The sequence below is a fragment of the Vipera ursinii genome, assembly GCF_947247035.1.
Source record: "Vipera ursinii genome assembly, chromosome: 1".
Taxonomy (NCBI): domain Eukaryota; kingdom Metazoa; phylum Chordata; class Lepidosauria; order Squamata; family Viperidae; genus Vipera; species Vipera ursinii.
Window position 1 is genome coordinate 337827479 of NC_139512.1, and position 16152 is coordinate 337843630.

Genomic DNA, 16152 nt, shown 5'->3' on the forward strand with positions numbered 1-16152 from the left:
AGGCAGTGACCTGAATGCTCAGTTTAGAAAGAGGCTGTTCATAGGAGAAACCTCAAGGTTCAAACCCTCAAACCTCCAATAAAAAACAAACAAAACACATATTATAGGGAAGGGAGATACCCTCTTGAAAGTTGCCAGCAGAATCAACAATATTGTCCAAAATGGATTTGCAGTGCATTTCCATTTTGATTTATTAGATATATATCCTGAAGTTCATATTGATCAAGGCAATGTACATTCTCCCCTATTATTTTCCCCAAACAGAGCCTGGCCCTAAGAACCTTAAGATATGGCAGCTTATTTTGCTTGTAGGATGAAAACTGTCCTTTTATGCGTTGTGGTTATACTAGTGTGTGTGTGTGTGTGTGATATTTTCATAATATCCCTTTGTCAAGGGCAGCCAGTTGCCTGAGCCGGTATCCAGAATCATGAAAACAAATGTCTTATAATCAGCTGGTTATACTTGAGATAAAAAATAATTATTATCTATTAAATTTGTTGGCCGCCCTTCTCCCCCCAAGGCAACTCTGGACAGCTTACACAACATTAAGCTAACGATTTGCCCAGAAGCTCTGCCCGTCCTGGCCTGCTTTCTCCAGTGAATTAGCCTGCAGCTGGGGGTTCATCCGCGGTAGAAAGCTACATTTTTGTTAATCACGATTCTCGAGTAAAAACTCCAGTTGACTAGGTTCGCACTTCCTGCAGACGCCAGATCAAAGCCAACTACATCAGAGGCTACCTTGTGGTGTGTAAACCACCATCCTCAGAGCTGCGTTCACTTCGCTTCACTTTAGGCAAAACCAAAGACCAAAGGCTTAACAAGGGACGAGAGCCCAGCCAAGCCACAGTGGCCTGGGTTGCCAAGGGCTCTCCGAGACCCCGAGATTGGGGAGGGCCGGTCTGGGGAGCAGCCTCCCGCTTGGTCCCCGCCACCAGGCTCCTTCCTCGCCCGGCGGCGGCGCTTTGCTGCAGTCCCGGAACCTGGAATCAATAACCAGCCCGCGCGCCCCCATTCTGCCACCATTTCCATGGAAACCGCCTGAGCCACTTCTTATTGGAGAGCTCGCCAGAACCCGGGCCGGGCGCTCCTGCTCGCTCTGCGGCTTCTTGTTCCAAGCCCGAGGAATTTTTGGCTCCAGCCGGCTGGGAAGCCAAGGCGCCCGGTTTGGCCCCGAAGCCGGCCCCGCGGGCGACCGAGCATGAGGCAGCCGTCCGGCCGGACGAAACCTCCGTAGTCCGACAAGCACACACGGAAGAACGAGGAGACGGCGGCGACGACGGCCTGCAGCTGAAGGAGCGAGCGTCGTGGCTGCGCGGATTGAGCAGGCGAGAGGTGCCGGCAAAAGACGTCCGGCCGCCGCCGAAGAGCCGCCGCCAGCGAGGGCATAAGCGGGCTGGAGAACTGGACCTTTTTTGTACAGCGGAACGCGAGGGACGCTGAGCCGCCGCCGCCGGCTCCTCCTCCTCTTGCTGCCAAACCAGTGACAGCTCAGCAGGCGAAGGACGCGCGAGCCGAGCCCCTCGCGCCGAGGAGCCGCCGCCGCCGCCGCTCCAGCTCCTTCCAATCAGGCGGGGAAGCAACTGCAGCTCCGCTCTTTCCCCGCACGCTGCCCGGGCTGGCGCTGGGATGCCAGCGCGGGCCCCCGAGTCCCCTGGCAGCGACAGCCCGCGCGCCCCCAGCCTCGCCAGCCTCGCTGCGGTAACCGCTCCAGCCGCCTCCTCCTCCTCCTCCTCCTCCTCCTCCTCCTCCTCCTCCTCCTCCTCCTCCTCCTCCTCCTCCTCCTCCTCCTCCTCCTCCTCCAAGCCGAGTCCGAAGGGAACGTCGCCCCCGCTGCTCCGCGCCGAAAGATGAAGAGGCAGGGCTGGGGGAAGCCCAATGCGCAGCTTCTCCAGGATTGGGCGCGGAGCAAGACCGCCGACGGCGCAATTGAGCGCGGAGGGCACCTCTTGGTGGGAGCTATGCCGGAAAGTGCCGGGAGCCCCGGCGGGGCCGAAGGAACCCAGACAGCCTTGGAATTGGAAGTCCCTTCTCGGGGAAGCTCTCCGTGCTCGGAGCAAGCGCCCGGGAGCGCTGAAGGGTATCCCGCAGAAGGCTTAGAAGGCTGTCCGGGGGAGGCACCGGTGCAGGTAAGGAGGTGGGTCGTCTAGTATGTGTTCCGTACGGGAAAGGAACGGTTGGATGTGATTCCCTGAGGAAGATCTTCCATGTTCAAAGGCAGTCTATCTCTGAAAGTGTAAGAGGATGCCAGACTTGTGACATTTCAAAAGCAGTTGGTTGTCTTCAGATAGGAACAGGCAGGTTTGTTTCTGCCTGCAGAGTTTCCCTGCCTTCCTGTCTATCTGTGCCAGGTAGTCCAGCTGGAGAGAGTCCAGCTCCAGCTGATGGGCAGCAATGTCTTACAACGTTAAAGGCTGATGATGGCAGGTAATTTGGACCATCTTTTGAGATGTATGAGGTGCAAAAGTTCATTATTTTTAGAGCACAAAGGATCAGTTCATTGACTGCCTCTCTATCTCTCAAGAGAATTTATTTTAATTGCAAGCAATGAAGCCAAAAATAGGACCTGGAAGCTTTTGGATCTTACTAAGGGTAGGAGGCAAAGGATTGCTGTTGGTTGCTGCTGGAAACTGAATGCTGAGGATGGAGTAGATGGACCTTCGTCTGATCCTGTGTAGCTCCTCCTAGGTTGCTCCCACTTTACTCTGGATTTTCTGCCCTTGGTAACCAATGCAAAATTATAACTCTCTTCTTTTTCATGGGGGGTGGGGTGAGGTGCCTTCTTCTTATTACAAATTGTGACTGCAAGGAAGGATATGGCAAACCTTATAGGCAGACATTAAGGAGGAACCATATTTCCCACATGGCATACAAGCTGCAGCACCCTTGCCATTTAAAAATCTGATTGGAAGGACCTTCCAAAGCTAGAAGAAACCCCCTTATTTTCTGGAGAAGCTAAAGTATAGCAAAAAACGCAGCAGTGTCCATTAACTGTTATGGCTACATGCAGCTGATATGTTCAAAAGCAATGTACTAATGGATGGGAAGCAACTGAAGGAAGGAGAATCTGCCTTGATGCCTTGCTGGCAGACCTTTTTGCAAACACCTAGTGGCTACACTTGGTTGGCTTTGCTAATGTATTTATTAATAATTCTAGCTAGCACATTATCCTTAGGACAGGGTAGGATACAATCCATAAAATAAGGGGGTGGTGGTTTAAACACAGCAATTACCTTACTAACATAATCAAGAGATGCAGATGTTGACAAGAATCAACAGGGCATTACCAGGCTGAGGTTATTAAGTTCCAAATGTTAGAGTGAAAAGTCTTTACTTGTCAGAGAAATGTAAGCAAAGTGGCTGTCAGTCTGGTCTCCAAGAAGGGACATTTGTTCTGGGGTTCCACAACAGAAGAGGTCCTTTTCTCTGCCCCCACATAATGCACTTTTCCTAACCTTGAGATTCCAAGGAGGAACCACCCTGCAGGTCTTAATTTTCAGCCAGGTATATACTGGGACAGATTCTCCCTCTTAATGTTGGATTCCTAAACTGTTTAGGGTTTTAAATGTCATTGGGAAAATGTTGGACATCTGTCCGGTAGCATGTGAACAGTCAGGGCAGTTGGCTTTGAACTGCTAGTATTATTCAACATGCTAAACCCAAAAGCCAGACTAACAAAATGCAATTTCTCTGCATTTTCTCTGCTATACTCAAATAAATAAACACATCACATTATGGTTTAATATAATGAATTGAATTCATTCAAAATGCTGAACCCCAGTCTATAAGCCCCTCTCCCCGATTTTAGTCTAATTTGTTAAGTCTCAGCAATTGAGAAACAAGGAGCTGGATCACATGAAGAAATAAACCTTTTGATCTGATGCAGCCAAGTTCCTCTTATATTCTTCCTGTGCTAATCATATTTTGCATTTATGTGCTTTTATGTGCTCCACCAGCAGACTAGCCAGAAACACCTATGAGTGATCCATTTTAAATGAATGAGATTAGTAAAATGGATAGGGGTGTTTCCATCTACTGCTATCCTCTACTTGCTGAAATAAAGGTGTGTGTGTGTGTGCATGTGCGGGGGTGGGGTGGGGTGGGGGGTGGGGTGGGGGTGGTGGGGGGGGGGTGCCTCAGCCCAACCCACCTCACAGGATTGTTGTTCTGGAGGAAAATAGACAGAAAATATGCTTTATATTCCACTTTGACTCCTGGAAGAAAGGGAGGATATAAATACAATAATTTGATATGTAGTGTTTGAATATATGTGTATATTGTAAGGACTACTAGATTTTGTAAGACATATATGCAAATCTACCTTCAAAACATGTTCTTTTTATTGATTTAGTAAGCTGTTGTTGCTATACCCATATTACAGAAGGAATGTAGAAGCATCAAAGCTTGGTGAAGAATGGCTAGATGAAATCAGGGCTTCTCCTTAGTCATTATGTTATCCCACATTTTGGTGGTTGTCCCAAGGGGGAAGAGGGGGAGGGGGCAGGGGCGATATGTTTGCTTTAAGGTCACTGGAGAAGGAAGAGTGAATTTCAGATTTCCAAATCAGATTTACTGCTTGTCTCCCCAACCAGAAACCACAAAGCAAAACTCAACAGACTCGATGGATCTAAAACAAATTGCAAACATCTGTTCTTGTACTGCCTACTTTTGGGAGTGGCTCTATTTCAGGGTCTCAGATACAGGAAGAACTTTCTAAGTTCAAGCATCCTGGATTTAGCTCCAATCCTTTTGTAAAAATGAGCATCTGTATCCACCAAAAAATGCAAGATGTTTTGCTATTTATGTGATTTGGGTTGTTCTCCAGAGCAAAAGCAGCTGTTATATTTCCAAGAAGCTTACTGCATTGGGCACTGTTTAATGGGGGAGATAGTCTGGATTCCTTGCAATTACAATGACACACAAAAGAGGCGGGGCCCTTGAGGGGTCCCTGCATTGGATCAAAGCACCCTGGTTTTCAATGAGCTCCTTACCCCTTGATTCTAATCTAGCTCCAGGCTTTTGTGTAAATCAAGGCACTTTTTTAATTTCTGAGAATGCAGCCTTGGTCTTTGAGAAAGTGGTTGCATGCTGCGAGTATCTATGCCAGTTGAGTGTAATTTCCAGATAGGATTTGAGCCCCCAACATGTTCAATTTTAGAAATCTAGCACAATGAAAAATCTGGGATAAATAAAGAATTTTGCTCTGGATTTCTGAAATGACACTTTCTGATCTGTGTTACAATTCATGATTCTTTCAACATCTAGTTCCTTAGATTTTAGATCAAGTAACATGTTGCATGGTACTTACCAATTGATCAGGCTGATACCCCACCCATCTCTCACACACGAGAAGCTGGCTGAGAGTTGATCTGGTGAGATCTGGGAAACTGGCTTTCTTGGTTACTATTGCTGCCCTGTGGAGCAGCATCCCCACCCTCACCCCCAAGATCTGTATGGTCCTGAGCCGGCTGACCTTTAAACAGGCCTTGATGACCTAGTGGTTCATGAGGCACTGTACCAGGATATTGTGTGAGCCAGTAATTTATTAATATTCATGTGAATTTTGATCCTGTGCTATAGAGTCTGGTCTTTGGGGAGGGGGTGGGGGGTGTTCTGGATTTTTTTTTAAAAAAAATCTTTGCCACTTTTAATGCTATTAACTACCTTTAGGCATTTGTGAGTGGGCAGCCATAGCAATAAAATAAAAAAATAAAATAAAATAAAATAATAAAATAAAATAAAATAAAATAAAATAAAATAATAAAATAAAAAAATAAAATAAAATAATAAAATAAAAAAATAAAATAAAATAAAATAAAATAAAATAAAATAAAAAAATAAAATAAAATAAAATAAAATAAAATAAAATAAAATAAAATAAAATAAAATAAAATAAAATAATAAAATAAAATATATCCGGATTTCAGTTTTTCACTATACTGTATATTCGGGCTTCAATGAGAGAGAGCAAAATATTTTCCCAAACTAAGAAGCCATCAGATACTTTTTTAGCAGCCCAGAAGGAGAGAAGGAATGAAAGAGATACTTAGTAGTGCTTGAGGGCAACAGAAACCCTGTAATTACAAGTGCATTCTACTCTCTCTTTAAACAAGTGTTTGAGAGAAGTGTTTCCTTCGAAGTCATAGATGCTACAATGGAAGATGTTTCTGCAACGAAAAGCTGTTCATTGGGATTAGAGAACTGGATGCTAAAGGAGATGGTGGCATTGTGGCTGTATCCATGGGTGTGGGTCAGATCAACTTACTTTGCATTTGGTTTCTCAACTCTGCGCCTGGAAGGTCCAACTCTACAAATTAGAATGCTTCCAGATAGAGAGTAATTTTAATTGTTTCTCTTGATATTTGTTTTTTTAAAAAAATATTTACTTATTTGAATCCCACCTTCATTATTTTTACAAATAACTCAAGGCGGCAAACATATCCAACATCCCTTCCTCCTAATTTCCCCAGAACAATAACCCTGAGGTGGGTTGGGCTGAAAGAGGGTGACTGGCCTAAGCCCAGTTGGCTTCCATTGCTAAGATGGGGTTTGAATTCTTCTGCTTTCCAACCTGGTGCCTTAACCTCTAGACCAGGAGTGTCAAATTGCTGGCCTGCGGGCCGGTTGCATCATCCCTAATAAAAATCCAGCATTGCTTGGAGTATGAGCAGCCAGTGCTGCAGAGAGAAAAACAATGAACATTGCTCTTACAAAATATGTATTGAAACTAAACTCTCATACACATCAGTTAGTATGGCCAAACCTTGACTGGAAATTACATACCTGGAAACATGTGAGAGGCCCATTTGTTGCTTTCTTAGTAACTTCTGTTTACTTGCTTTGGGGCAGTGCCAGATCGCAAACCAGCAGAACTTTGGAACAGATCCAATAAGACTTTTCATATGAGTAAATGTTATTGAACTATAGCCTCTCCTTATGATCATGACTCTGATTTTGATTTATGTAGAAGAGAGGAACTTACAGATCTTTAATATAGGAGTGAGCCTGTGGTCCAACTCAATATCCACTGATATATTTCTTCTCTTACAGTATCTAATAATCTTTTTACAATATAGTATCATTTGATCAGTATAGCAATTTGTGATTATTGATTCCACAGATTGATACAGGACTGGACAATCTCTTTTCCCCCACATTTTCCCAGACGTATATATGCATGCCAATAGCAAAGGGGAGATGAGATTGAAAGTTCAGGAAAGGAGTTGCAGGATCCAATCTGGGTCAGTCACTGGGACCAGAAGTTTAGTCTTCTGAGTTTTCGAACTTCTCTGTGTTCTTTGGGCTGTTCTGTATTTATGTGGTGCACATTGTGTGTAGCTGTTTAGATGTAGATTGGGATGTTGATGGCTATTAAGTCATTGCTGTGTTTCCCTATGCTGCCAAGCCCTTGCCTCCTGAGTACTTGATAAGCTGGTGGTAAGTCAGCACTCCTGTTGATTGACCAGGGGCCTATTTCCAGGCTTCAATCACTTCCCTGGCTGTTTTTGTGCTTGCTTGTCTAACAATCTTAGTAGTTGCAAAATTGAAGATATGTCCTTGTTTATTTCAATATGAGGCTACCAATGAGTTTGGGTCTCCTTGGCTGATCGCTCGCTTATCTCCTTGCAATCTGGTGGTTAGCTTCCTCCCTGTCTGTCCTACATAGTCACAGGGGCAATCCAAGCTGGGTATCTGGTGGATTACTTTGGAAGCATCTCCCATCTCCAAGCAATCTTTACAGTGCATAATTTGGCCTCTGGCCACAGAACAGACCAAAGCACAGAGAATTTCCTGAGGATGAACTGTAGCATGACCTTTGAATATTGGTGAAGAGATGAAAAAAAGGAAAGACTTGGGAAATGTTTTAGACTCCCAGGTCCCAGGCGAGGAGCTAGATGGGGAGACCTCAGGGAGCAGATAGAGAAATCTTGTGGGTCAGGCTTCTTCAACCCTCCATAAATCTGAAGGCAAGGGTGAAGGATTTATAATTCATCATCGTTTGCATCCGCCACAGACCCGCCATACGGTAAAGGAGGCTGCTCCGCTACATGCACCAGATTTGTAGTCTTAATATGTCATCTTGAATCATTTTCTTTGGGATGTCACCACTTTCCAGAGTCAAATAACCTGTCCTCTCAGAGAAGCCAATTACTTCTCATTCTCTGAGATTCAACCTTGAATGCATAGCAGTTTTTTAAAGTCCTTGTTGATTTGAAGAGAACATTCGTTGCCCATTCAAAAAGAATTCAAACAGACGGATGGCTAAGGGAGAATTGAAAGTGCGACTGGCTGCTTTAAATGCACCAGGCTTTGCTGGAACAGCATAGATTTAATTATATCTGAGTTCTTCAAAGATCTTGCAAGGGGTAATTCCTGCTAGGCTGCAAAATGATAGTATTTGGTATGCTGCTGAATCATGGAGAGATTGCCTAGGGCAGAGGAGCACAAGCCAGAGTCTGAGGGCTGTATATGACCTCCAAGAAGCTTATGTATACCTTTTGCCCCACATGTATCCCTAGCCTAGATCCTTCTTTTCTTTATTCACTCTATGCCTCCTAGTGATAGAATAAAAATCCTACATGTCAAATATTTGCACACAATGAATATTATAGATCTGCTTAGATAACAAGCATAAACTGGCCATTGAATTAATTACTGCATTCTCATGATATATGGAATCATAACTTAATATGTTGGCTTCCATAAGATGCTAAGCTATAAATAAAACTAGCTGATTAGCAGCTAGCAAGCTTAGAATGCTCTGACAATACACTTACTCAGTCTTGATCTGACCTGGTTTTTATTTATTTAGCATAAGGCATATCATACATGGATTAGCAGTATAAATTAACATTTCAACTAGATTAGCAGAACCCAATAAAATATAAATGTCAAAATGATCTATGTTCAAATATCAACGTATAGGCCAGGGGTAGGCAACCTCGGCTCTTTTATGACTCATGGACTTCAACTCCCAGAATTCCTGAGCCAGCTGGCTCAGGAATTCTGGGAGTTGAAGTCCATGAGTCATAAAAGAGCTGAGGTTGCCTACCCCTGGTCTAGGCCATCTAACCATTGAAGCGCAGCATTGTTTATATTAAAAAAGTGAGATACTGGACCAGTATATGCCCTCAGCTTACAACCAGTCATGATGTGATTTACAGGTTGACTTGGGATTCTGCAATCACACTGTGGGGAGGATACTATGCCCCATTTATACAGAGAGTCCCAGCAGACACCATGGGAGATGCAAATCCTATTCAGGATTGTCCATTGCTGATGTGATAGTTCAAAGCCTGCCACCTTTTTTTGTGGGGTTAATTTATAGGTTTTCCTATGACTGGGCATCCAGTGACCCATTAGGTTTTCCATTGGGAATTGATGTTAAAGTTGTTGGGCAGATGTTGTGCAAGTGCCAGTCAGGGCTTCCTGAATTTGAATCTTCTTGCTGATAAATGAGGAAGGTCAACATGCACCAGTAGGAATGACCTGGTAAAACGTGTTGTATAAATTCATCCCATGGGTAAGGGTGTTGTTGTTGTTAGCTGCGAAGTCTTGTCTGACCCATTGCGACCCCATGGACAATGTTCCTCCAGGCCTTCCTGTCCTCTACCATCTTCTGGAGTCCATTTAGGCTCACGCCTACTGCTTCAGTGACTCCATCCAGCCACCTCATTCTCTGTCATCCCCTTATTCTCTTGCCCTCAATCTTTCCCAGCATTAGGCTCTTCTCCAGTGAGTCCTTCCTTCTCATTAGGTGGCCAAAGTATTTGAGTTTCAACTTCAGGATCTGGCCTTCTAAAGAGCAGTCAGGGTTGATCTCCTCTAGGACTGACCAGTTTGATCGCCTTGCAGTCCAAGGGACTCGCAGGAGTCTTCTCCAGCACCAGAGTTCAAAGGCCTCAATTCTTTGGTGCTCAGCCTTTTTTATGGTCCAACTTTCACTGCCATACATTGCAACTGGGAAGACCATAGCCTTGACTATACGCACTTTTGTTGACAGGGTGATGTCTCTGCTTTTTAGTGTGCTGTCTAGATTTGCCATGGCTTTCCTCCCGAGGAGCAAGCATCTTTTAATTTCTTGGCTACAGTCCCCATCTGCAGTGATCTTGGAGCCAAGGAAAATAAAATCTGTCACTACCTCCATGTCTTCCCCATCTATTTGCCAGGAATTGAGAGGGCCGGATGCCATGATCTTGGTTTTCTTAATGTTAAGTTTGAACCCAAGTTTTGCACTCTCCTTCTTCACCCACAACAAGAGGCTCTTTAGTTCTTCTTCACTTTCTGCCATTAGAGTGGTATCATATGCATATCTTAGGTTGTTGATATTTCTCCCAGCAATCTTAATTCCAATTTTTGATTCATCAAGCCCTGCCTTTCTCATGATGTGCTCTGCATATAAGTTAAATAGGGTGTTGTTGTTGTTGTTAGCTGCGAAGTTGTGTCCGACCCATCGCGACCCTATGGACAACGTTCCTCCAGGCCTTCCTGTCCTCTACCATCTTCTGGAGTCCATTTAAGCTCACGCCTACTGCTTCAGTGACTCCATCCAGCCACCTCATTCTCTGTCGTCCCCTTCTTCTATTGCCCTCGATCTTTCCCAGCATTAGGCTCTTCTCCAGTGAGGGTGGTGTTACAACATCCCATTTAAGAGCTAGCTGCTCTAAATTGGACAGCTGTCAATCTCCTTAACCTGCTTGCTGGGACATTATAAGAGATAAAGTCCTACATCCCTGCAGGCAACAGACTGAGAAAACGTTGCTTCATTTATACTTCCAAAAGGAAGGGAAAATGCTGTTACTCTGAGTTTTTTGAATATTTCACACATACCTTGTGCTCAAACATGGGAATGGGATTTAATGAAGTCAGTGTGGGGATGACTGCTGCTTTCTTCTAAAAGGCTGACATGAGGTTGCTATTTCTCAGGGAAAGACACTCAGCACATACCCCAAAGGATTGCTTTATATAACAGCAAAAAATAAAATAAAAATAAAATATGATTCTTCCACATTGGGGAGACTTATCACCCTTTACAGTATTAGGAAGAACACATTTTTTAAAAAAATTCTCTTTTGATTTTTACATTTATTTACTGAGCCCTGCAGCTGTAAGACTGGAAAGGAAGGACAAAAAGCTCTTTGGGAATATATTTTGTAGATGCCTGGAAGTGATTGCATAGCTTCAATGAGTCTGCCATCATCAGTGAAGGCTCAGAGGTGTGGAGACGCAGCTAGATTAACTACTGTCGCTTTGGGTGAGAGCCAAAAGTTCCCAAATCCCTCTTTCCTTAAACAAACAGTCAGGGGAAAAAGCCACAGGATGTTTGAATTTGAATTTGAAAAAGGATTTGTCTATTACTCAAAAGACATGGTAACCAGTAATATAATGATGCGGAAAATCAAGAGCAAGGGAGACGGTATTTGTAAGAGTTGGATTTTCCACTGCATGTGGCTGATATTGAGAGAGTATAAGTATATGTATATGTATACGAGCGTTCCCAGATCCTGGCTTATTCTTTGACAACGTCACCAGCCGCTGATGAAAACTTAGTTTCTAATAAAGTTTTTAGTCTCGGAGATCAGCATTTTTAGTAGTTTTTTATCATATGTATATGTACACACACAAACACACACACTATTTATACATACATTCAGATGTATATATGTATGTGTGTGCACACACACATACACACAAACACATACACGCTTGAACACATCAACTAAAAGGGGATCCACTATCTCTTTCAATCATTGGCTCGGTTGACAAACCGCTGTTGCTGTTAGGAATTTTGTCTAATATTAAGCTAGATCTCTATCTCTGCCTCAATGGCTTGTTCACACAACTGGTCTAACCAGGCCAACTGCATTGCATTACTTAGACTTTTTTGGCATAGCCTTTTATGTTAATCCTGCCTGTTTGATTGATTTATGGTTCAATAGATTATGTATAACCAGAAAATAAGTTACTTTTGTAATCAGGTTACCAATGTTGAAAGAAAGCAGCTCAGGAAAGTCATAGGATTCCTCCACCCTTCTCCTCCTCTTCCTCCCCCCCTCCTCCTGCTGTCAAGAAGCCTTGAGCAAAGATTTTTTTAATTCTGAGCAAGATCCCCCCCCAGGGAAACTACCCTTACTATTTCCTATGAAGATTGTATTCCTTAAAAAGGGAAGCATCACACATTTCCGCATAGCAGTCAATGGGAGTTGTTCTCAAAAACAGGAGAAAACCTACCAGGATGACATTGACACAGTGGTGTATGTTATTATTTTCCCATGATAACTGTTAAGAATTTGGTTCCATTCTACACAACTTGTAAGTATAGCCCTCTCCATTCTAATCCAATCAAGATGAATTGGTGTTCAGGCATGTAAATGTTGGGAGCTATTGTTAACACATCTAGACAAAAATAGAATAAGAAAACCTTCCTGGAGTGTAATTAGTAAAGAATAAGTTAATAACATCCTCCTTTCCCCCTCTTTTTTCTGTATTTCCTTTAACTCTTCCTTCTGCTTTACAGTATGGTATGAGTTATCCCTGTCTTCTGCGTCAAAACCAAGTGCTTCTGACAGCCCTAGAGGAGTTGCAGATACGTTGTGCCAGCCTGAAGAAGGAAAACAATCTTCTGGTAAGGGGCATGCAAGAGTTGTATGCATGGTACCCAAATGTTGTTTATTCAAGCATGATTGAACAGTCTCTGGCTACCTAGATGTTGTTGAGCTTCAAGTCCCATTGTCCTTAGTCATTAGCCAAACTGGCTAATGGTGATTGAAATTGAAGTGCAACACTATCTGGAGATCTGTAAGTTGACAATCCTGAGTTATTGTATTGGGCACCAAGGATGGCTTGTATAATTCCAAAGATGTTCCTTTGCAATGACATTTGAGGGCATAAAAAAGGCTATTTGAAACTTTGGGTTCCAAATGATGCAGACCAATGCTTTCAGCACAGGGCTGAACAAACTGTTTTGGCACTTGAAATAGAATATCTGAGCCACTTCTGCTAATTGAAACAGGGTAGCAAGCTTTTGTCCTGCCAAAGTTCCACTGAGTGAAAGGGAAAGATTTCCATAGCTTTATAATTGCAGTTAGAATTCCTTGCGGGCTGCTGCCCCTTGGTTCTCATCGTTCTCCCGCTTCTTCGTCAATTAAAAACATTTTGAAAGTATTGCCTTAAGAGGCTAATGAACTTTGGGTTGTAAGGAACTGTCTCATCTTGAGCCAGGCTGTTGAAGTTGGAAGGCTGGACCAATATGCTGATTGGAATGATAGGAACCAGGCTACAAAATGTAGATGGGGCCAGGATGAAGAAATGCATGAGGCCAACAAATCAAAGATGCTCTACCATTAATTAAATACAATAAATTAAGCAGTATTTTTAGAAGGGTTCTGGGAACTGCTCTTAAGGTGAGCAGATGAGGCCTTGGGGCCTTACATCTACATGCCTGCTCTACCAAGTGCAAAATTCTCTAATCTGGTGCCCCTCCAGATGTCTGTACTGCAACTGGGAAAGATGGCAGTTGCAACCCCACATATCTGGAGGACATCACAATGGACAAGGCTGCTGCTGTCAGCCTTGACTTGAAAAGTTTCTCCAAGATCTCAGATACTGAAAGAAGTTCTGCTCACAGAAAGCTCTTTTGCAGTTTTGTGCTTGCTAGTTTTCCAGGATTTTTTGTAACCCTTTGCATACCGCTATGGACCACTCACTGCTTTGTGAATGCAGGAATACATAATATCATCCTCCATCCAACTCTCAGTCTATTGCAAGTGCATCCCAGTTGCAATTCAAAACTGCTGGTTTTTGGACTGAGATGCCTTAAGCCAGGGCTTTTCAACCAGTGGTATGGGTACTACCTGTGGTACATTGGCACCTGGCAGGTGGTATGTGACCATCCTAAAGAAGTGGTAGCAGGGGAGGGGAATGAGCTGAACTGGTGGCAGCACCACACAAGCCTGAGCGAGAGATGGCTGGAGCTGCAGGGCTGTCAGGGCTCAGCGGAAGCGCCAGGATCAGCTCCAGGCTCCAGCTGGAGTTGGTGCTGATCCTGGCACTTCTGCTGAGCCCAGAAGAAGCGTCGAACAGCTGGAAAGTTGCAGCATCTCCAGGGTCTTGTGATTTACATTCAGGTGCTTGGCAACTGATTCATAGTTATGATGGTCACAGTGTCCCAGGGTCATGTGAAGTGACGAAAACCTTCTGCAACCACCCAGCAGATGGGGGGGGGGAATAAAAACCAAACTCCCCCCCACCCCCGCTGCCAATCCTCAACAGAAATGCTCACAACAAGGAAAATCTCAGACAGGAGGAAGAGCGCCGCCGGGCGGGAAGGCAGGTGTCTTGCTCGGCTGTGGCTTGGGGGGCACTTTTTTCAGTGCCATTGTAACTTCAAACAGTCACTAAGCAAACTGTTGTAAGTCGAGGACTACCTGTACTTCATCATTTTTTTCCTATTTTTTTTTTGGTCGTCAAGTTTTTGACACCTTGCTAGGCGACTGGTGGTACTCGGATGTTGCCATATCCTAAAAGTGGTACAATGGGTGAAAAGGTTGAAAAGCCCTGCCTTGAGCCCTTCAGAGTAGATGGTCTACATTGCTTTGTTCAGGTCTAGTAGCAGTTCCAGCTCTGATTGGTTGAAGTGCCTGACATGTCTCTTTTCCCTCCAGTGCTTAGTAGCTACCCCTTTCAAACTAGGCTGTTAGTAGTGTTCTCTGCTGATCAGCTGTTGGTTTGTTTATTTTCAATAATCTTGCAGTTGTTCCAAAATGACCTATTAAGTCAACGAACCATCCTCCACTCTAGAAGCTCATGCTCCATTCAACCTTTACATCTGTGTATCTCCCAGTGTTAACCCTTTCAGTTTCTGCTCAGGCTGGGTGAAGCACGCTACCTTGTTTTCTCAAACCCTACCCAGATTTATAGCCTCACAAGTTATCAGAAAAGGGGGGGGGGAAGGGAAGGGTCTGTATGAATGTCAAAGGAGATAATGTGAGAAAATGGTAGAGGCAGGGGTGAAGAAATGTATGTATATAAATATCTGAGAAAACAAAGGCAGGGTACAGACTATTGAGGAAGGAAGAATACCTAAAAGAAAAGGGTAGACCAGTTTAAGCAGAAGCCAGCTAGTAAGGCTTCTGCTTGGATGGGAAGGACAAGAAGCATAGGAACAGCCAATCTGTTCTTGTGGTGACCATAGTCCAGACTGAGCACCTGCACAGCTCCTTGATCAACTGACTGCAATCTCAAGATGCCTTAGGAACTGCCTCGTCCCAATTACATTGACCCATCCCACCTGGTCGAGCAGGAAGGATGTGTTGCATGTCCCATCAGTCAAGGAATTTCCACTGGCAGGATCTAGCAGGAGGACCTTTTGTGGTGGTGTTCCCTCACTTTGGAACACCTTACCCTCAGAGGTGAGACAAGCCCCCACCTTTCTGGCTTTCTGGAAGTGTATAAAGACCTGGCTCTGCAAATTAGCATGGGATCTAAGAGTATGATGCAACTCTGGGGATGGCTTGAGACAACTCCTCCTGCCTTGTCAACCTTTTAGCCTTCTGAATTTTTAACTTTGAATTTCACTTTTACCTTGTAGGTTTTAACTTTGTTCTTAATTCTGTTTTTAATCTGTGCTTTTATTCAAGTGTTAATACTGGTTTATTATGTTGTATATGGTGCAAAGTCATCTACGTGGGATGGGCAGTGTAGAAATTTAATAAATAACTAAAAAATCTGGAGTGGAATTTCTGAAGTTGCTTTAAGCCAGGGGTAGGCAACCTCGGCTCTTTTATGACTCACGGACTTCAACTCCCAGAATGCTGGTTCAGGAATTCTGGGAGTTGAAGTCCATGACTCATAAAAGAGCCGAGGCTGCCTACCCCTGCTTTAAGCTTAATAAACAGCTGGGAGATTTTAAATTTTAATTCAAAATGCAACATCCAAGCTGTTTTTTCCCCCCAATTAGATTGCGTTCATCTCAGGTTATGTATGACTCATGTTATAACTTAAGCAATCATCGGTGGACCATACCATACCTGGGGGAGAAAATGGTGGCTATACTGCCCTCCTAGCTGAATGAATGTATTTCCCCAAAATGGATCCCCCTCCAAAACTAAAACTGGATCAAAAAGGGCAGTTTAGATCTTTCTCTCTTGTTTTCT

The 16152-nt window shown here is 43.9% G+C and overlaps 1 protein-coding gene across 1 annotated transcript in view; it reads left to right on the top strand.

Moving 5' to 3' along the window:
- Positions 1-1848: 1848 nt before the first annotated feature.
- TSPOAP1 (TSPO associated protein 1) overlaps positions 1849-16152 on the top strand; it is a gene marked incomplete at both ends in the record, with an annotated part of 74834 nt that continues 60530 nt past the window's right edge. Inside the window, 2 exons of the mRNA XM_083376425.1 lie at positions 1849-2127; positions 12516-12623. Of these exons, the coding sequence (XP_083232551.1) occupies positions 1849-2127; positions 12516-12623 (387 nt within the window). The remainder of the gene's footprint in view (positions 2128-12515; positions 12624-16152) is intronic.